General features: G+C 40.0%; 1 protein-coding gene across 2 annotated transcripts; it reads left to right on the top strand.

Moving 5' to 3' along the window:
* Positions 1-3,318: 3,318 nt before the first annotated feature.
* Positions 3,319-7,510, top strand: LOC117722458 (olfactory receptor 5P53). Of its 2 annotated transcripts, XM_076917254.1 has the most exons (3): positions 3,404-3,436; positions 5,110-5,207; positions 6,308-7,510. In XM_076917254.1, exon 3 carries the CDS (start codon positions 6,326-6,328, stop codon positions 7,256-7,258), a length of 933 nt encoding a protein of 310 aa, XP_076773369.1. In that variant the 5' UTR covers positions 3,404-3,436; positions 5,110-5,207; positions 6,308-6,325; the 3' UTR covers positions 7,259-7,510. The 2 variants fall into 2 exon arrangements, with proteins under 2 accessions (XP_034377521.2, XP_076773369.1); XM_034521630.2 differs by lacking the exon at positions 5,110-5,207 and having other exon boundaries at positions 3,319-3,436.
* Positions 7,511-22,199: the final 14,689 nt, after the last annotated feature.

A 22,199-nucleotide genomic window follows, 5' to 3' on the forward strand; every position in this document is an offset into this window, starting at 1 on the left:
TCCATCCTTCAATTCCTCCCTCCCTGCCCCAAAACTCCTCCACACTGGGGCATGCAGCCTTTCAGGAACCAAGGTCCTCTTCTCCCACTGATGCCCGACAAGGCCATCCTCAACTACATATACAGCTGGAGCCATGGGTCCCTCCTTGTGTGTTCCTAGGCTGGCAGTTTAGACCCTGGGAGTTCTGTTTGGTTTGTATTGTCACTCTCTCCATGGGGCTGCCAGCCTCTTCAGCTCCTTCAGTCTTCTCTCTAACTTCTCCACTGGAGACCCTGTGATCAACTCAATGGTTAACCATCACTGTAAATGTCAGTCTCTGGCAGAGCTACCTGGGAGACAGGCAAATCAGGCTCCTGTCAGCATGAACTTTGTGGCATCCACAACAGTGTCTGCATTTGGTGACTGTACATGGGATGGATCCCCAGGTGAGGCAGTCTTCATGTGGTCCCTCCTCAAGTCTGGTCCACACTTTGTCTCTGTACTTGCTCTTATGAGTGTTTTGTTACTCCTTCTAAGAAGGACTGAAGCACCCACACTTTGGTCTTCCTTCTTGAGCTTCATGTTATCCGTGAGCTGTATCTTAGGTATTTTGAGCTTTTGAGCTAATATCTACTTATCAGTGAGTGCATACCATGTGTGTTCTTTTGTGATTTGGTTAACTCACTCAGGATGATATTTTCCAGTTCCATCCAGTTGTCTAAAAATGTCATGAATTCATTGTTTTTAATAGCTGAGTAGTACTCTATTGTGTACATGCACCATATTCTCTGTATCCATTCCTCTGTTGAAGGACATCTGTGTTCTTTCCAGCTTCTGGCTATTATAAATAAGGGTTCTATGAACATAGTGGAGCATGTGGTCTTGTTATATGTTAGAACATCTTTTAGGTATATGCCCAGGAGTACTATAATTGAATCTTCAGGTAATATTATGTCCAATTTATTGAGGAACCACCAAACAGGTTTCTAGAGAGGTTGTGCCAGCTTACAATCCCACCAACAATATAGGAGTGTTCCTCTTTCTCTACATACTTGTCAGAATGTGCTGTCACTTGCATTACTGATCTTAGCCATTCTGACTCATGTCAGGTGGAATTTCAGGGTTGTTTTGATTTACATTTCCCTGATGACTAAGTATGTTGGACATTTCTTTGGGTTTCATTTTATGTGCCAAATCTAAAATTCATTTTATATGGGTGTATGTATGTATGCTGGTGTACATATATACATGCAGAATGTGAAAGCAAAATGGGGTACAATGAGGGAGGAAACCAATTTTAAGCGAGAGAAAATATAGAGGGCCTACAAGAGGGAAACAGGATGCATATGACATGATAGCATAAAGGGGGGCTGTTTAAAGGATGATTATGGACCAGTACAAGGGACACTAGGAATAGAATAAATAGTTGAATGATAAAGGGCAAAGTTTCATGATGTATATGTATGAAAATGCCTTATTGGATCTGGTTACTTTGTACTCTAATTTACTTAAATTTAATACAAAAAGAAGCTCAGGAGATGCTTCAGCTGTTAAGTACTTGTATTGCTCTTCCAAAGGATGCAAGTTTAATACACAGTACCCACATTAAATGGCTTGTAACTGCCAGTAACTCTACCTCTAAGGGATCTTATGCCTTCTTCTAGACTTCCCAGATACCTGCAGTCATGTGTATCCATCATCCACATATATAGGCACATTGCAATAATAACTTAATCAAAATAAAATCTTAAAATTTAGTAAGATACTATAAACTGCAATTGCAAGCAATAAATTTAACCTTATAGTCATCAAAATGGTAATAAAATTGGGGAAATTTTGTAAATGTTTTTAAGTTAATTTTATAATTTATTTAGATATGAATACCAGTTGAAAAGGGGAAATAGTTGTAGACAAGAAGAATAAGGTTTGATTATTTACAACATATGATTTCAATACATACAAACTCAGAGGAAACAGACACATTTCTGTTTTGCAGTTCTTTATAGTTTATGGTTCTTGTGCTGTAACTATACTTTTGTTCCAAAGAAATTATTTCTTTTTCATTTAGCTCTGAAAATTTTCTTTCTTTCATTTGGATCTATATTGTTGACAATTTCTAAGTTAATTTTCTTTTGTGGTAGAATATAGGACTAGAGAGAGAGAGAGAATCTGCAGATGTGCCTTGTTAGTTGCATTTCCTTATGGTCCATGGGAGTACTGCTAAGTCTGGGCAGTCAGAACTGTCAATGAGTGTTTAGGAGTTGCTAAAACTATGTCATAGTTTTAGTGAATGGGTGAATTGAAGCTAAGATATTTATGTCTGTCTTTATGATCACATGTACCTTTATTCATACAGGTTGTCTTAGAATGTGCTTGACAGATGTTGAAGCTGCCTTACAAGGACATTTACAGATCCACAGTGATCCTACATTCACTGTAGGAAAAGAAACATACTCTGGTGGCTTTATGTTGAAGAATGTTCATATGTTCAAATGATCCTACAATAGGCATGAAATAAATGTCTAAATAAATGCAGAGTAAGAGGGCAGACAATAGTATTTCTGTATATCACAATAATCACTTTCAGGTGTTCTGCAGTCTCTTACTCTTCAAAGACTTGTAGAAATGATGAATGCCTACATCAAACCTTAAGACCCTAAGAGGAAGGCAGAGTATTTGGGTGAATTGAGTCAAGTATTTAATGCACATGTTGTATTGTCTTCAAAGCAATGTGAGTGCTCAGGTGCTTCAGAAGGCCTCCATAAGTTGCTGTGTTGAGCAGTAGGAAGATAAAGGTTCAAGATATGTAAAAGAGAGTGAATCTTACATACAGAATTTCAGCATCCTCATAATGCTTCTTCAGGAAAATGAACAATATTTTGAAGTAACATGTTCCTTATTTACTGCTTTATCTGTCATTTTGAATATGGCTTTTCAATTTGATTCAAAGTTTAATTGGAATGTCCTCTTATATTACCATACTAGTTAGCATCAATTTAAAAAGTCTCTTATTTTTTTATGGATATTCTTCTGGGAAACTAAAGCCATTTCATTGACTTTTGATAAACAATGAAAAAGATTTTGAAAGTACATCGTAGCAGGTAAGTGCTCCCTAGGGATGACTAGCCAGGTCTTAATGAGTCAACTTGTGCCAAAAATCATTTTTATTATAAAAACAAACTAAAAATAAAAAACCAAAAACCTATAGGACTGTATCTCAAAGGGACAGATAGTAATAGCCCCAAGGGTTTGCCATGTTTGCTGACAGCCTCTTTTTTCTTCCTTCATGCTCAAAAACACCCATCACCATCATCTTTGCATGTATATCTTTGGCCAGTGAGAGTATTCAATAGTTCACTTTGTATTCAACCTTCAACTTTTTTTAAAGGTAAATGGAATACAACTAACTTCATAAAGTCTTTTTTGGAATTCAGTGTCACAACTCTGCTTCTAGATGGTAAGTAGAAGAGGAATGGGTTATATTGACAAGGATTTCATTGGTTGAAGAAGGTGAGCAAGAGAAGCCTTATGGTGTTTCTGATACAACTAAACTAGTTGAGCCTTAGAACCCAGAAAAATATTAGTTGATTGCATCCAAAACCATTGCTAATCTTGAGAACTGAGAATATGAGAAACAAAATCTACAGAAAAATCCCAATACTTATGTTGGAGTAAGTGTCTAGTCCTATGTCCCCTGCTTACCATCATAAGTGTCAATAACCCATGATGACAAGCAAAATGCCAGTCTAGAGGTCAGCAACACAAGTGTGTAGTTGGGAGTAAAAGAAGAACAAGTAGGTATTAGCATGGACATGTAAAAATGTTTTAGTCCAGACCCAAGAAGGCTGGGGAGACTCTGCCTTTTTGGAGATGTGTGACATGTGGAAAGAACAGTTATGCTCTTCACAACATGAAACAATTGAGACACTACTACTTCATTTTAATTTAAGTGAACACATCTCTCCAAAGGGTCAGGGAACCCTGTGGAAGAAGAGGCAGAAAGATCTAAGGCCCAGAGGGGATGGAGGACACTAAGGAACAAGGCCCTCTAAATCCACATGATCAAAGTTTCTATGAGCTCAGAGACTGAGACAACATGACCAGAGTACACATGGGTCTGCCTGGGTTTGCACCAGGTTCTATGCAATATACTATAGATACCAGTTTAGTGTTTTATGAGATTCTTGAGTGAATGAGTAGGTCTCTGCTTCTTTTCAGCTCTTTCATTCTGTTTTGTTGTTGTAGTTCTATTTCAATGTGTTATTTTTTGTTTTATCTACTATTCTACATTATACTATATTAATACTATATTAATATATTATATTACTACTATATTAATATATTATATTCCTGTTGACACCTGTTTTTTTTCTAAGGAGAGACAGAAATGTAGTAGATCCAGATGGAAGGAGAGGAGGAGTGAAACTTGAAAGAGGAGAGAAAGGAGAACTAATGATCAGGATGGATTATATTAGAAAAAACTCAAATTTTAATAAAAGGAAACGTTATTTAGCATAGCTATATGACAAAATACCTCTGTTGTTTTGTAAATGCTATTTCTTTAAATGTCCATATTAGATGCAGTATATGGACAAATAATATCACTGAACAAACAGAAAACTGAGAGCCCAAGAGTTTACCATGTGCAGGTTAACCCACTGGGCAAAGTGCCTTGTCTGATGCCATGCCTTAAAATTCTGAAGCCAGTTCAGAATGACTTCTAATGCTGTTATAATAAAAGCAGGATCAGCATTGTTGCACATCAAGCCTGGAAGTACAGATGCTACCCTGTGCATAGTGTTCTTCTTCAGACCAAAGTATTTTCAGAATCTGAAAAGAATGACTTCAAAGGACCCAGGAAACTTAATAGAGTTAGAGTGGATTTTAAAGAAATTGTGAATATTTAATTTTGGAATAGATAAAGCAGAGGAGGCATGATAGCTTTATTTAAGTATTTCAATGATTTTATGAATGAAATAGTTTGTACCATTGCATATTAACAATTAATATATGAAAAATTTTAATGATAAAGTTAACATGGAGGCAGTAAGCTATCTGTTCCTAGTGTAATTCAAACACAATCAAAATCAATTGGTGAAATGATACAAGATGCTCTTGAATGTGTTTCAGATATTGAACTATTGATTCATTGGTCTTCACCAATTAGAAGAACTCAGGCCCACCATCAGAGAAACCAATTGCTATATTATGAAGATTTATTTAAGAAGGTACTGAAAGAATTTCATGAATAAAATGGTCACTGTTTATATAGTTCTGAAATATAAAAGAAAATAATGAAAGAAAAGGCAAATATGTAAAAAAAAATACAAAGAATGACCAGAGCCTTGACCACAGTGGTAACAAAACTGAGATGAGGATGTGAACTGAAAAGCACAAAGCCAAACTTATCTTAAATATTCTTGGGCCCTTAATCACCAACCATTGCCAGCTTCTATGTCTAATATAACATTTTTGTAGTAGGATATAAAACCTTTGGGATGTATTCTTAGACTACTCACCACTAACAACCCCAAAGTTAAGGGTGTAATCCAACAAAATCTGAGACCTATAACAAAGTGTTCACCACTACTTGTATAACCTATCTACCTGATATTTCCACAAATGTATTTGTTAAATGACTTGACTTAGATTCCTTTTGTTCTGTAACTAAAAAAATCCCCCATAAAACTGTTAGGATAATGATATTTGGGCCATCTGACATCATGTTCCTGGTCCACGATCATTCATATTTGGCTTCAGAAGTAAATAGTTCTATAACATTTGGGGGTGATAGCTATGTTTTTATATTAACAAAGTTGCAAAATTGGGAAATAATAGCATGTAATTATATTTTATTATACAAAGTACAACAACAACAACAAAAGGCAAGGGAGCCTCTCAAGTTGAAGACAGGGGAAGCTGAATGGTATTATTTAGATATGAAGTACAGGTGGAATGGTTGATTAGTTTGGTATGGGAACACAATGTAAGAAGTGTCTGTGGAAATTTCTATGAATGAGTATCATAAGAATAAATAGACCATTGCAATTATGGATCTTGACCATTGTTGAGAGATATTAATAATAAAGTATTGACTAGTAACTTTAAAGAAGTAGTACATATGACAAAATAAGAAGTGACAGAGAGTGAGGCTTACCAGTCTCATTTTATTCACAGAGAAAAGGACAAAACCACAATTCTAAGAAATGTGTATTTATGTGCTGGGCAGAGGAGATAACTATAAACAAGTATGAGGACAATCAAAGAGATCCAGCAATGTGTCAATTGAGAACATTATAAATTCAAGTATTTTCATTTTCCTCAACAGGAACAACTCACACAAGAGATGGAGGCTGAAAACCACACCACTGTGACAGAGCTAATCATCTTGGGCCTAACAGAGGACCCTAAGCTGTGTATAGTCTTTTTTGTAATATTTCTAGGAGTATACATTGTCACTTTAGTAGGCAATATCAGCATCATCATGTTGATAAGAATTTCCTCCCAGCTGCACACACCCATGTACCTATTCCTCAGCCATCTGGCTTTTGTAGACATTTTATATTCAACCTCAGTCTCAGTTATAATGCTTATGGAGCTCCTTGGACATGGACTGGTCCTACCTGTAGCTGCTTGTGCAGCTCAGCTCTGTATTACAGTGTCATTTGGGTCAGCTGAGTGCTTCCTACTGGCTGCCATGGCCTATGATCGCTATGTAGCAATCTGTTCACCTCTCCTCTATTCAACACTCATGTCCTCTAGAGTCTGTTTTCTACTTTTGGGAATGTCCTATGTTGGTGGCAGCATGAATGGTTGGACATTTACTGGTTGTTTGTTAAATCTGTCTTTTTGTGGACCAAATCAGATAGATCACTTTTTCTGTGACTTCTCCCCCTTGCTGAAACTTTCCTGCTCAGATGTCTCCATTATTGGAATCATCCCCTCTATCTCTTCTGGCTCCATAATTGTGGTGACAGTGTTTGTCATAGCTGTCTCCTACATCTACATTCTTATCACCATCCTGAAGATGCGCTCCACTGAAGGCCGCCACAAGGCCTTTTCCACCTGCACCTCCCACCTCACTGCAGTCACTCTCTACTATGGAACCATTACCTTCATATATGTGATGCCCAAGTCCAACTACTCTACTGAACAGAACAAGGTGCTGTCTGTATTCTACACAGTGGTGATTCCTATGCTGAATCCCCTTATCTATAGTCTAAGGAACAGAGATGTGAAGGATGCTCTGAGAAAGGCAACTGTCAGATTCTATACATAGATTCTCATGAATTCAAGAACTTTGGGTGATAAGGTGATTTCCTTTATCCATGACACACTGAGTATTTATTACATGATACCTAACTGATTCCTTGATAATAAATCCTGTTTAATGTCAGACTAAATTTTACTTTCTTTTTATGTGAACTCACTTATTTCTCATGATAACCTAAATGCACAATGTCATTGTATAATTTTGTATGTGTGTGTATGTGTGTGTATGTGTGTGTGTGTGTATGTGTGTATATGTGTGTGTATACGTGTGTATAAATTGCCTGAGCAAAGGCAGAAAGTAGATTGCTTATATAATTCTGAAGATAAGAATTGATGTCTTTGGTATCTAAGTAGTTGGTCTCTAAAAATCTGTAGTCTCTACATTTAATTTCACAATGAATCTATGAGATTGGGTATTATAAATTACTTTGTTTATACATAAGAAAAGTGACTCTTCAAGAAATACGATAGATTTTTACAGAGGAGTACGGATTCAGCAGTGATCCTTTCCATCATGCACTTACTGTACACTCCAGCACAACCCATATAATGGTGTCAGCACTGCTATCATATAGAGGATGTGTCAATAGTATCAATCTTAAGTTATTATTGAGTCAACCTTTCTAATAAATGTTATGCTATTATTATCTAAGAAATATATATACTTACTATATATCTAATATATATCATATATGTATATATTAATTATATATATAATATATATTCTTACTCTCTGAATATATATATATATATTCAGAGAGTAAGAATAAATCTCCAAAAACCAGATAAATTATCATTTTTTTTTTTTTTTTTGGAAATCAGTTCTTGATAACATAGAAGATTTGGTTGTGTTTTTAGCTATATTTACATACACACTTAAAAACAGAGTCCTTGAAATGATGTTAACATTAGTTCTTGAAGAGTGTTAGAATAGGTATTTAAAAATCTCCATGCTACTGTTAATGGCTGCGCAATAGTCTTAGTTCCATCAGTAAAAATCAGTGAACGAATTAGAACTTATAAAAAATACTAGAACTATTATCATGGAATGAACTTCACATTCTTCTTGTGGGCAAGATCTACTCTAACTTGTTGGGGGCCGACTTTTAGCAGAAAGTGGCTATCAGCTTTGCAGCCATCTTGAGCCATATACCCTGACATGAGACTTGGATTACAATAGCCTACAACAGCTGAGCACACTCCGATAATCTTGGTTTAGATACCTTGGGTGTGTGAGATTAAAGGTGTGTGAGATTAAAGGTGTGTAACTTAAGAGAGTGACTTAGAAGTCTAGAGATCAGATTTAGAGACAAGACCTAAGGGCATGATTAAAGGTGTGACCAAAAGGCATGGCTTAGAAGTGAGACATATAAAAGGCAGAGACAGAACAGAACTGAGAATCAGACACAGCAGACAGAGGAGACACTTTTAGGAGACACTTCAGGGAATACAACTTGGAGTAGGAATTAGGCATTAGGTAGCAGGCACTTAGAAGAGAACTTGGAAGAAGTAACTTGGAACTTGGAGGCACTAGGGACTAGGAACTAGGGACTAAGATCTTAGGACTTGGGACTTGGAGAGAAGAAGAGAGACTGAAGAATAAATGGGATTGAATTACACTCTGTCTGGTCTCCATTCCTCGTGACTGCCTTCACTCTCTCTCTTGCTGAACCCCAACCCGCGGACTGGAGCGGCAGCTTGGGCCGGGATACAGTGGCCACCAAATGCGGGGCAGCCCGGGCCTCAACATTTTGCTCTGGCCGCAACACTTTTTGTCGCCCGAACAGGGACCAGCTTAGGCCCCAACATTTTTTGGCGTCCGAACATGGGGCTAGTGTGGTTCTCAACATTTTTTGGCCGCCCAAAGTGGGCCAGCTTAGGTCACAACATTTTTTGGCGCCCAACATGGGGCAGCGAGAATGAGAGATCCAGTGAGGGACTTTACTGGAAGAAGGATCTGCTGATTGTCGCAGGAATCTGCTGCATTGAGAAAGGTAAGGAAAATGGGACAAGAAATTAGTCAACCTGAATCCAACTCTCTGTTTTGGTTTGCTTCGAGAAAGGTAATGAAAATGGGACAAGAAATTAGTCAGCCTGAATTCAACTCTCTGTTTTGGTTTTGTTTGCTGCTCACATGTGTTAATTTTTTGCTTTTGTTCTTGAATGCTGTCTTTTTTGTTCAAAATAAAAGGAAGTGTAGGTTAGAATCCAAAATACAACCAAAGGTTGATGACAATTTGTCAGAGCCAGATTGTGCTGACCAAGAGGAAGAGGAAGTCAAATTTTATGACACTGAAATACCCCCTCCCTATGCACCTCCACCTCCAAAAGCAACCGCAATGGAGATGGTAGTTATAGACCCTATAAGGGAGTTACAGGAAAAATATCTGTTCTTAAACAACAAATAGAGTTAGAAAAAGAATATCAGGACTTAATTAATCAGCTACAAAAATTAAAGACAGGAAAGATGTCTCAAGAGGTAAACTTCAAAAATCCCCTGGCTCCTTGTGTTCCTCAACCAGGAGTCCAAAGACAGTCTCTGTCGTCTAGCTTAAGATTAGCTACAGATCAGCAAGAGGAGGGAAATGCTGAGGCTTTTCCTGTATCAGAGACCAGAGATGCTCAAGGGATTTCTTGGAGACATCACACAGGGTTTAATTTTCAAATTATTAAAGAATTAAAAAATGCAGTATCTCAATATGGTGCCACTGCTCCCTTTATTCTTGCAATTCTAGAGTCTATGTCAGAGGAGTGGCTGACTCCTAGTGATTAGAATACGTTAGCGAGAGCAGTTCTTAGCGGTGGAGACTATCTTATTTGGAAATCAGAGTATGATGAGAATTGTAAAGAGACAGCTAGGAGAAACATTCAGGCAGGCAATGGTTGGTCCTTTGATGCCTTAGTAGGAGAAGGGCAATTTGCTTCTAGTGATAACCAGATGCAATATGACCCAGGTTTATATGCTCAAATTCAAAATGCAGCCATGAAGGCTTGGCGTAAACTCCCGGTAAAGGGAGACCCTGGTGCATCTTTAACAGCAGTCAGGCAAGGGCCTGATGAATGATTTTCTGACTTTGTTCATCGATTAATGACAACAGCAGGGAGGATTTTTGGTAATGCAGAGGCAGGTGTAGACTATGTGAAACAACTTGCATATGAAAATGCTAATCCTGCCTGCCAAGCGGCCATTAGACCTTATAGGAAGAAGACAAACCTTACAGGGTATATCAGACTCTGTTCTGACATAGGTCCCTCTTACCAACAGGGCTTAGCTATGGCGTCTGCTATGCAAGGAAAATCTGTAAGAGGTTTTTTGGCAAGTAAAGACAGAAAGGCATGTTTTAAATGTGGTAAGCCTGGACACTTTGCAAGAGATTGCAAGGTAGAAAATGAGTTAAGCCAGAGACAGCCCAGAAAACAGCCTGGGCTCTGCCCTCATTGCAAACGTGGAAGGCATTGGGCTAGTGATTGTAGGTCTAAACAAGACGCACAAGGTAACACCCTTTCCCATAATCAGGGAAATGGGAACAGGGGCCAGCTCCAGGCCCTGAACTGACGCAAGCCAAAACAGGCTTATGGAGTAGTCAGTGTCATACCAACAAACACCAATCCCTCTCTGAACTTAGTCGAGCAACACCAGGAAGCGCAGGACTAGACTTCAGTTCTGCTACCTACACAGTATTAACCCCAGAAATGGGACCTCAGGCCTTACCCACTGAAGTGGTTTTATCAGATTCAAAATCTAATTTGGATCAGGCCATAAAGGCTCATGAGTTACATCACCTTAATTCTAAAACTTTAAAAGGTATGTTTAAAATTACCAGAGAACAAGCTAGACAAATTGTTAAACAATGTCAATCATGTGTTAAACTTTTACCAGTTCCTCATTTGGGTGTAAATCCAAAGGGACTGATACCAAACAGTATCTGGCAAATGGATGTTACTCATTATAATGAATTTGGCAAGCAAAAATATATACATGTATGTGTAGACACATACAGTGGTTTCATTTATTCAACATTACAGACTGGAGAAGCAAGCAAGCATGTGATCACTCATATGCTTGCTACAATCGCTGTATTGGGTGTGCCTAAACAGATAAAAACTGACAATGGCCCAGGTTATACAAGCTCCAGTTTCCACCAATTTTGTGAAAGATTGGCAATACGACATAAAACGGGTATTCCATATAATCCACAGGACCAAGGTATGGTAGAAAGGGCACATCAAACCATTAAATGTCAATTTGAAAAAATTAAAAAGGGTGAATTGTACCCTACCAAGGGATCCCCCAGAAATATCCTTCATCATGCACTCTTCATTTTAAATTTTTTAACTTTCGATTCTGAAGGAAAATCTGCTGCAGATAGATTCTGGCATCCTGATACCAAAAAGAATTTTGCAACAGTCCTCTGGAAAGACCCATTAACTGGAACCTGGAATGGGCCAGATCCAGTGCTTATCTGGGGAAGAGGTTCTGTTTGCATATATTCCCAAACTGCAGATGCTGCACGTTGGCTGCCAGAGAGACTGATTAAACAAATAGACAACAATAACAAATCCAGGGAGGAGAAACCCCCTGAGAAGCGTATTTTTTCTTCACAGGAAACATGAAGATGCTTCACAATTGCCTTCAAACTGGAACAGATCAACGAGTAAACCTGACTTGGGAAGTTGTCAGTGCTGAAGAAGATATCACCACCCATATCTCCAGGGTGGCTCTATTGGACTCTTGACTCCCTGACTTATGATTTAGTGGGGAACTAGATTGTTTTAGATTTAGTGGGAATTTAGATTGTTTAGACTCAGGAGAAAACCCACTACCACAGTTACTATAGTTTTTTTTGGGTTTGAGATTGACTAGAGCAGGAACAGGGATTTCCTTACTTGTTTTCTTTAGATCAAATCTATGATCAGTTTTGTATTTCTATAGATTTAGGTTTTGATATAAACATTTATAAACAGAATAGAAGAAGCTTACACTTTTTACTCCACTGATAGAGGGAGTTATGTGTTGCCCTTAAAAAAGAGAGTTGCTGTCATAATGACTGTTCAGGCATTGTCAAGTCTCTTGTCTCTTGGGTTGATGCAGTTAAACTGACTGATGGCTTTTGTATGACAACAGATATACACTATTCAAATGAAACCCACACAGGTCTATTATTACAGGCTGGAAGTAGGGGATTGTAAAACCTCTGTCATCAAGACTAATGAGGTATATCCCCTAACTTATGCGCTAAGCCAGACAGTCAAAGACGGGTAAGAGAGCATACCGAGACCCTTGCCCCTAAAAGAAGGGAGGCCTCACCATCCTAAGACAGGAGCTCAACCAATGGCTGTTGAGTATCCAAGGACGGGAAAGGGAGGCTGGGGTCCTTTGTTCCAACCTAGGACAGGCATGGTTTCTGTAAGTTTTCCCAGCCTTCCCTTTTGAAAAATAATTTAAAAAGGGGGACCTGTTGGGGGCCGACTTTTAGCAGAAAGTGGTTATCAGCTTTGCAGCCATCTTGAGCCATATACCCTGACATGAGACTTGGATTACAATAGCCTACAACAGCTGAGCACACTCCGATAATCTTGGTTTAGATACCTTGGGTGTGTGAGATTAAAGGTGTGTGAGATTAAAGGTGTGTGAGATTAAAGGTGTGTAACTTAGAAGTCTAGAGATCAGATTTAGAGACAAGACCTAAGGGCATGATTAAAGGTGTGACCAAAAGGCATGGCTTAGAAGTGAGACATATAAAAGGCAGAGAAGACGGTAGAGAATCAGACACTTTTAGGAGACACTTAGAGGAAGAGAGACTGAAGAATAAACAGGATTGAAACACACTCTGTCTGGTCTCTATTCTTCGAGTCCGCCCTCACCCTCTCTCTTGCTGAACCCCGACCCGCGGACTGGAGCGGCAGCTTGGACCTGGATACAGTGGCCACCAAATGCGGGGCAGCCCGGGCCTCAACATTTTGCTCAGGCCATGACATTTTTTGGCCACCTGAATGTGGGACTAGTGTGGTTCCCAACATATCTAACCTGATCACCATCATCAGACTGGAAAGATTGAGAGTTTTGTTAGGTCATGGGATCTCTAAAACAAATACTGAGAAAGTTATGGTATTAGAAAATAAGATACAGAATTTAAGTCTTCTTTCTTAGTGTAATGGGTTTAGATACACAAGGAGATAGAGATATTTATAAACTGCAGCAAGACAGAAAATACTGAATTGTCTATACCATGAAAGTTCATAGTATTTTCAATGAAGATTTATACTGAAGACTGAAAGCTAACAGCATAAATTAAATGGAAATGAGATTATGTTGTTCTGCATTTTAGATTTTTCCTACATAAAATTTTAGTTACTGTGAAGAAACACTACTAAGAAAATTGAATATATTTGAACAACTGGACCTAAAATATAGATAATAATGAGTAGACATTGGTAGGTTGTTAGGCAACAAGGAGAGAGAAAAAAATCCTCCATGGTCTGGCCTCAGTGAGTAGGTACTCCTGCTGACTCTAGTCTCTTATAGATGGAACTTGGGATAGTTGATATAAAAACCATATAACACACTTAGAAAATTGTTCAGAATTTGACTATACACTTTTCTTCATGGGAGTCGAGTGTGAAGTTCAAGGGTCAAGTAAAGAATATAGAAACCTTACCTACATAAAGATGAAGTCTCTCCAATTTTTCTTAGTCCCACTCTACTTAGCCTTGCCTGGATTGAATGCCTCTTTTTTAGTATACACCCTATACCCTATGAAGGTAGAGCTTTCTTTCTTCCTTCCTTCCTCCTTTCCTCTCTTTCTTTCTTTCTTTCTTTCTTTCTTTCTTTCTTTCTTTCTTTCCTACTTTCTTTTTTTCTTTCTTTCTTTTCTTTTTCCTTCCTCCCCCCTCCCTCCCTCCCTCCCTCCCTTCCTTCCTTCCTTCCTTCCTTCCTTCCTTCCTTCCTTCCTTCCTTCCTCTCTCTCTCTCTTTCTTTCTATCTTTCTTTCTTTTACTTATTCACTTTATATTTTACTCACTGCCCCCTTCTACAATCCCTCTCCCATTCCTTCTCTAGCAGGTGGAGGCCCCCTGGATATCCTCCCACCCTGGCTTTGCAAGTCTCTGCGAGGTTAGGTGCTTCTTCTCTCACTGAGGCCAGACAAGGCAGCTTAGTTAGAAGAACATACCTAAACTCAGGGGACAACTTTTGGGATAGTTGATGCTTCAGTTGTTTGGAACCCACATGAAGACCAAGCTGCACTTCTGCTACACAGGTACAGTGAGGCTATTGTTCTTTAGTTGGTGGTTCAGGCTCTGAGAGCCCCAAACATCCAGGTGAGGTGATTCTGTTGGTCTTCCTGTGGAATTCTTATCTCCTTAGGAGCTGCAATCCTTTCTCCTATTCTTCCATAAGAGTCCCCAAGCTCCATCCACTGTTTGGCTTTGGGTGTCTGCATCTGCCCGAATCAATTGGTGGATGAAACCTTTCATAGGACAGTCATGCTAGACTCTTGTCTGCAAACAAAACTGAATATCATTAAGGGGGTCAGGGATTGGTGCTTGCCCATAGGATGAGTCTCAAGTTGGGCCAGTTATTGGTTGACCATTCCCCCAGTCAGCTTCATCCCCTATCCCTGCATTTCTTTTATGCAGGATAAATTTTGGGTTGAAAGTTTTATAAGTGGGTTAATGTCTATCTTTCCACTGGAGTTCCTCACTGGTTACAGAAGATGGCCTCTTCAGGTTCCTTCTCTTTAATGCTGTGAGTCACAGGTAAGGTCACACTTATTGACTCTTGGGTACCTCCCCATCTAAGGTCTCTGTCTCTTCCTGGAGATGCTTCAAACTTCCTCACTCACAACAGTTTCAGATTTCCATTTGTTTTCATGGCTATGTAGCCATCTCTCCTGTCCTTGCCCACATCTGATCCTGAATCCTCTCATTCTTCTCCCCATCTCTCCTCTCTCACTGATCTCTTCTTCCACGTGCATCTTATGACTATTTTATTTCCCCTTCTAAGTGAGATTAAAGTATCTTCTTGTGCCCTTCGTCCTGTATAGCCCCCTTGAGGTTGTGGAATGTAGCATGGATGTCCTATATTTTCTGGCTAATATTCACTTATAAGTGAATCCGCGCCATGCATGCCCTTTTGGGATTGGGTTATCTCACTCAGGATGATATTCTCAAGATACATTTGTTGGCTGCAAAATTCATGATGTCTTTACTTTTCACAGCCAAATAGTATTCCTTTGTGTAGATGTACCACATTTTCTTTCCTTTTTTAAAATTATTAATTATTTTATTTGCTTACATTTCAAGTTTTGTCCCCCTTCCCAGTCTCCCCTCTGCAAACCACCACCCCATTCCTCCTCCCTTTTGCCTCTAAGGGGGTGATTCCCTCATCCACCCACCGACTCTTGCCTCACTGCTCTAGCATCCCCCTTCACTGGGGCAACGAGCCTCTATAGGACCAAACATCCCTTCTACTAGAGAAGGCAGTTCTGTGCTACATATGTAAAGGGAGCCATGGGCTGATTCATGTATACTCTGGTTGGTGGTTTAGTCCCTGGGAGCTCTGAGGGATCTTGTTAGTTGATATAGTTGTTCTTCCTATGGGGTTGCAATCCCCTTCAGTTTCTTCAGTCCTTTCCCTAACTCTTCTATTAGGATCTCTGGGGTTCAGTCCAATGGTTGGCTGTGTGTATCTGTATCTGTCTTAGTCAGGTGCTGGCAGAGCTTCTGGAAGGACAGCTATACCGGGCTCCTGTCTGAAAGCATTTATTGGCATCAGCAATAGGGTTTGGGTTTAGTGTCTGAGCATGAGATGGATCACAAGGTGGAGCAATCTCTGAATGGCTTTTCCTTCAGTCTCTGCTCCATTTTTGTCCCTGTGTTTCTTTTATACAGAAAAAATACTGTGTTAAAGATTTTGAGATGGGTGAATTGCCACATCCCTCAACTGGATGCCATATCTATCTACTGGAGGTGGTATTTTTAGGTTCTATCTCCCTGCTGTTCAGTAATGTCATTCCCATTGGGTCCTGGGAGCCTCTCACTTCCCTGGCATCTAGGACTTTCTAGTGGCTCCCCCCCATACCTGACCTGGCTACATATTCATTCTACTGGGCCTCTGGATTTCTCTCCTATCTCTTCCCATACCTGATCCTCTTTTTTCCCTTCCCCCTAAGGTCCCTCCATTCCTCTGCCTCCGGTGATTATTTTGTTCTTCCTTCTAAGTGTGATTGAAGTATCCACACTTTGGTCTTCTTTCTTGTTAAGCTTCATATGGTCGGTGAGTTGTATCATGGGCATTCTGAGCTTGGGCCTAATATCCACTTATCAATGAGTGTGTCCTTTTGGGTCTGGGTTACTTCACTCAGGAGGATATTTTCTAGTTCCATTCATCTGCCTGAAAAATTTGTGCAGTGGTTGTTTTTAATGGCTGAGTAGTTTTCCATTGTGTAAATGTACAAAAATGGCTGAATATAAAATTAACTCAAATAAATTAGTAGTCTTCCTTTTTACAAATGATAAACAGGCTGAGAAAGAAATTAGGGAAATGACATACTTCACAATAGCCACAAATAATATAATATATCTTGGGGATAACTCTAACAAAACAAGTGAAAGACCTATATGACAATAACTTCAAGTCTCTTAAGAAATAAATCAGAGATCTCAGAAAATAGAGAGATCTCCCATGCTCTTGAATTGAAAGAATTAGTATAGTAAAAATGGCCATCCTACCAAAGGCAATCTACAGATTTAATGCAATCCCTATTAAAATCTCACCACAATTCTTCAAAGACATGGAAAGAACAATTCTCAAATTTATCTGGAAAGGCAAAAAACCCAGAATAATCAAAACAATCCTTAACAATAAAATAACTTCTGGGGGAATCACCATCCCTGACCTCAAACTTTTCTACAGAGCAATAGTAATAAAAACTGCATGATATTAGTACAGAGAAAGACACATTGATCAATAGAATAGAATTGAAGACCCAGAAATAAAACCACACACTTATGATCTTTGACAAAGATGCCAAAAATACACAATGGAAAAAAAAAGCATCTTCAGTAAATGAATGGCGCTGGTCTAACTGACTGTCTGTATATAGAAAAATGAAAATAGACCCATATTTATCACCTTGCACAAAGCTCAAGTCCAAGTGAATCAAGGACCTCAACATGAAACCAGATACACTGAATCTAATAGAAGAGAAAGTGGGAAAAAGCCTTGAACCCATTGGCACAGGTGAAAATTCCTAAACAGAACTCCAACGGCTCATGCTCTAAGATCAAGAATTGATAAATGTGACCTCATGAAACTGGAAAGCTTCTGTAAGGCAAAGGACATAGTCAATAAGACAAACTGGCAACCTACAGATTAGGAAAAAATCATCACTAGCTCCACATTTGATAGAAGATTAATATCCAAAATATATAAAGAACTCAAGAAGCTAACCACCCAAACTCCAAACAATTCAATCAAAAAATGGACCATATAGCTAAACTGGGAATTCAAACAGAGAAATCTTGAATGGCTGAGAAGCACCTAAAGAAATGGTCAAACTCCTTAGTGATCAGAGAAATGAAAATCAAAATGAACCTGAGATTCTACCTTAAACCAATCAGAATGGCTAAGATCAAAACCTCAGGTGACAACACATGTTGGTGAGGATATGGAGAAAGAGGAACACTCCTCCATTTCTGGGGGGATTGCAAACTGGTACAACCAATCTGGAAATCAATCTGAAGGTTCCTTAGAAAACTGGAAATAGATCTACCTGAAGACCCAACAATACCACTCTTGGGAATATACCCAAAAGATGCCCCACCATGCTACAGGTGCACTTGTTCCACTATGTTGATAGCTGCCTTATTTGTGATAGCCAGAATCTGGAAACAACCCAGATTTCCCGTGACAGAATGAGTACAGAAAATGTGGTTCATTTACACAATGGAATACTACTCAGCTATTAAGAATGAGAATATCCTGAGTTTTGCAGGCAAATAGATAGAACTAGAAAATATCTTGTATGAGGTAACTCAGACCCCAAAGGACTTGTATGGTATGTACTCACTAATAAGTGGATATTAGTAAAAAATAAATAAAAGTGCAGAATAACCAATATACAGTCCACAGAACTCAAAAGAGTAAAGCTGAAGGGCCCAAGTGAGGAAACCTCATTCCCACTGGGGAAGGAGAAGAAAGCAATCGTAAGTGGGGATGGAGAGAGGGACCTGGGAGGGAATGTGGATGGGCTTGGATGAGGGAAAAGGATTAAAGCCCTGAGGGCCAGCAGAAAGAATGGAAACAGGAAACCTCTGGAGGTAAGAGGTTGGGGGAACCCTCCAGAATGCACCAGAGACCTGGGAGGTGACAGACTCTCAGAACTCAAAGGGAGCGACCTTAGATGAAGTGCCTGAGAGTAGGGAGAAGGAACTTATAGAGCCCACCTCCAGCAGGAAGACAGGGCATCAAATGAGAGAGGGGGTTTCCATCCCACAGTCAAAACTCTGACCCATAATTGTTCCTGTTTGAAAGAACTGCAGGGATGGAATGAAGAGGAGCCTGGAGAAAAGAAAATTCAGTGACAGGCCCAAAGTGGGATCCAGTTCAAGGCGAGTCCCAAAGCCTGACACTTATTACTGAGGGTGTGGAGTGCTCAGAAAAAGAGACCTATCATGAAGACCCAGCAAGGAGCTGAAAGAGTCAGATGCAGATATTTGTACCCAACCAATGGACAGAAGCTGATGACCTCTGTGGTTGAATTAGAGAAGCTGAGGAGGAGGGTGACCCTGTAGGAGGACCATCAGTCCCAATTAACCTGGACCCCAGAGATCTTTCAAACACTGGACCACCAAAAAGGCAGCATACACCAGCTGATATGGGACCCCCAACACATATACAGCAGAGGACTGTTGGGCCTGTGTTCAATCAGAGATGATGCACCTAACCCTCAATAGACTGGAGGCTCTAGGGAGTTTAGAGGTCAGGTGGGGTGGGGGTGGGTAATGGGGGGTGGAGAAAGCCTGGTGGAGATATGAGGGTGGGTTGGAGGTATGGGATGTGGAACAGTCGGAGGGTGGACAGGGATGAGGGAGTAAAATGTGGAGTGTAAAAAAATAGTTTACCTGATATTTATTTATCTTTGGTAAGTGATATCTATCTAGAAAATGGTACATTTTAATATTTCCCAATTTTTTATAGTACAGGCTTTTGAAGTAAGGCCTAATGATTCTTTGAATTTCCTCAGTATTTGTTGTTATCTTTCCCTTTTCATTTCTGATTTTGTTTCTTTGGATACTGTCTGTCTTTTGGTTAATTTGATTAAGGGTTTGTCTATCTTGCTGATTTTCTCAAAGAATCAGCTCTTGGTTTCATTGATTCCTTTTATTGTTTCTAACTGGCTGATTTCATCCCTCATTTTGATTATTTACTGCATTCTTATCCTCTTTGGTGTGTGTGCTTCTTTTTTTCCCAGTTTTTTCAGGTATACTTTTAGATTGCTGGTATGAGGACTTTCTAATTTTGTTAGACATTTCCTCATAGCACTGCTTTCATTGTGTTCCATAAAGTGGGGTATGTTGTACTTTCATTTCAATTACATTCTAGAAAGTCTTGAAATAGCTTGTTTTCTCTATGTAGAGGAGGATGGCCTTGTTGGGCATAGGTGGGAGAGGAGATCCTTGGTCCCCTGAAGGCTGGACATTGAGTGGGGGGATGGAATTCAAGGGTGGGGAGGTGGGAGTGTGGGGTAGGTGGGGGCACATCCTCATAGAGGCAGGAGGAGGGGGGTGGGATAGGAGGTTCCTGGGTGGAAGGGAATGGGGTAAGAGGATAAAACTTGAAATGTAATATATAATATCCAATTAAAAAATTAAAAAATTAAAATGGGTAACAGAGTTAATCAAAGAATTTTCAACTGAGTAATCTCAAGTGGGTGAGAAGCAGGTAAAGAAATATTCAACATCCTTAGTCATCAGGGAAATGCAAATCAAAACCATCCTGAGATTCCTCCTCACACCAGTCAGAATGGCTAGGATCATCAACTCAGGTGACAGCAGATGCTGGCAAGCATCTGAGAAAGAGGAACTCTCATCCACTGCTGGTGGGATTGCAAGCTGGTACAACCACTCCGGAAATCAATCTGGCAGTTCCTCAAAAAAAAAATTGGAAATACTTCTACCTGAAAATTTAGCTATACCACTCGGCCATATGGGTTACATCACTCAGGATGATATTTTCCAGTTCGATCCATTTGCCTGCAAATTTGATGAAGTCATTGTATTTAATAACTGAGTAATACTCAATTATGTAAATGTACCACATTTTCTGTATCTAAATTTCCATTGAGGGACATCTGTGTTGTTTCCAGCTTCTGGCTATTATAAATAAGGCTGCTATGAATATGGAGCATGTGTCTTTAATATATATTGGAATATCATTAGCTGAAATACCCAACAAAGGGGAGATAAAACCTGTAGAGACCATATCCAGCAGATAGGCACTGCCCCCACTTAAGGGATGGGCCCACTCACCCACCCATCTCAAAAATTTTAACCCAGAATTGTTACTATGTAAAGGAAATGCAGGGACAAAGACTAGAGCAGAGACTGAAGGAAAGGCCATCCAGAAACCTCCCCACCTAGGGATCCATTCCATCTGCAGACACCAAACCCAGACACTATCGCTGATGCCAAGAAGTGCTTGCTGACAGAAGCCTGATATAGCTTAGCTATTCTCTGAGAGCCTCTGTTAGCACCTGACCAATACAGAAGCAGATACTCCCAGCCAACCATTAGTCTGAGCCTGGGGACCCCAATGGTAGAGTTAGGGAAAAGACTGAAGGAGCTGAAGGAGATTGCAACCCCATAGTAAAAACAATATCAACTAACTGGACTGGCCCACACTCCTCCAAGAGCTCCCAGTGACTAAGCCACCTACCAAGAGTACATATGGTGGGGCCCATGGCTTTAGGTACATATGTAGCAGAGGATTGCCTTATCTGCTATCAATGGGAGGGGCCGCCCTTCGTCCTGTGGAGGCTCAATGCCCTAGTGTAGGACATGCATGGTATGTACTCACAAATAAGTGGATATTAGCCAGAAAAAGTACAGAATACCCACAATAAAATCTACAGAACTCAAGAAGTTGAACAAATCAAAGGGCCCAAGTGAGGATGCCTCAATCCCACTTGGGAAGGAGAAGATAGAAATCATGGATGGCAGAGAGAGGAAGAGAGGGACCTAGATGGGAGTGGGGACAAGGAGGAGAAGATGGAAATATGATCAGGCGTTGGAGGGTGGTGGCAAAAGTGAAGCCCTGAAGGCCAGCAGAAAGAATGGAAATAGGCAACCTCAGGAGGTAGGATGTAGGGGAACCATTTAGAATGTACCAAGACCTAGAAGGTGAGAGACTCTCAGGTCTCAAAGGGAGGGACCTTGGATGAAGTGCTCTACACTGGAGAGGGCTAACTTGTAGATGCTACCTCTAGTGGAGGGACAGGGCATCAAGTGGAGGGATGGGGTTGCCATCCCACAGTCAAAATTTCTGACCCATAATTGTTCCTGTCTGAAAGAACTGCAGGGACAAAAGTGGAGAAGAGCCTGAGAGAAAGGAGCTCCAGTAACAGGCCCTAATAGGGATCCAGCTCAATGGGAGGCTCCAGGGCCTGACATGTTTCTGATGTGTTGGTGGGCTTGAAGACAGGAGCCTCGCATAGCTGCCCTTTGATAGGACCAATAAGCAGCTGAAAGAGTCAGATGCAGATACTAGCACTCAACCAATAAACAGAAATTGGGGACCCCTGTGGTTGAATTGGGGAAAAGTTGGGACAGGCTGTGGAGGAGAACAGCCCCATGGGAAGACCAACAGTCTCAAGTGACCTGGATCCCAAGATCTCTCAGACACTGAGCCACCAACTAGGCAGCATACCCCAGCTGACATGAGGTCC

This window comes from Arvicanthis niloticus, chromosome 1 (assembly GCF_011762505.2).
Source record: "Arvicanthis niloticus isolate mArvNil1 chromosome 1, mArvNil1.pat.X, whole genome shotgun sequence".
Classification (NCBI taxonomy): Eukaryota; Metazoa; Chordata; class Mammalia; order Rodentia; family Muridae; genus Arvicanthis; species Arvicanthis niloticus.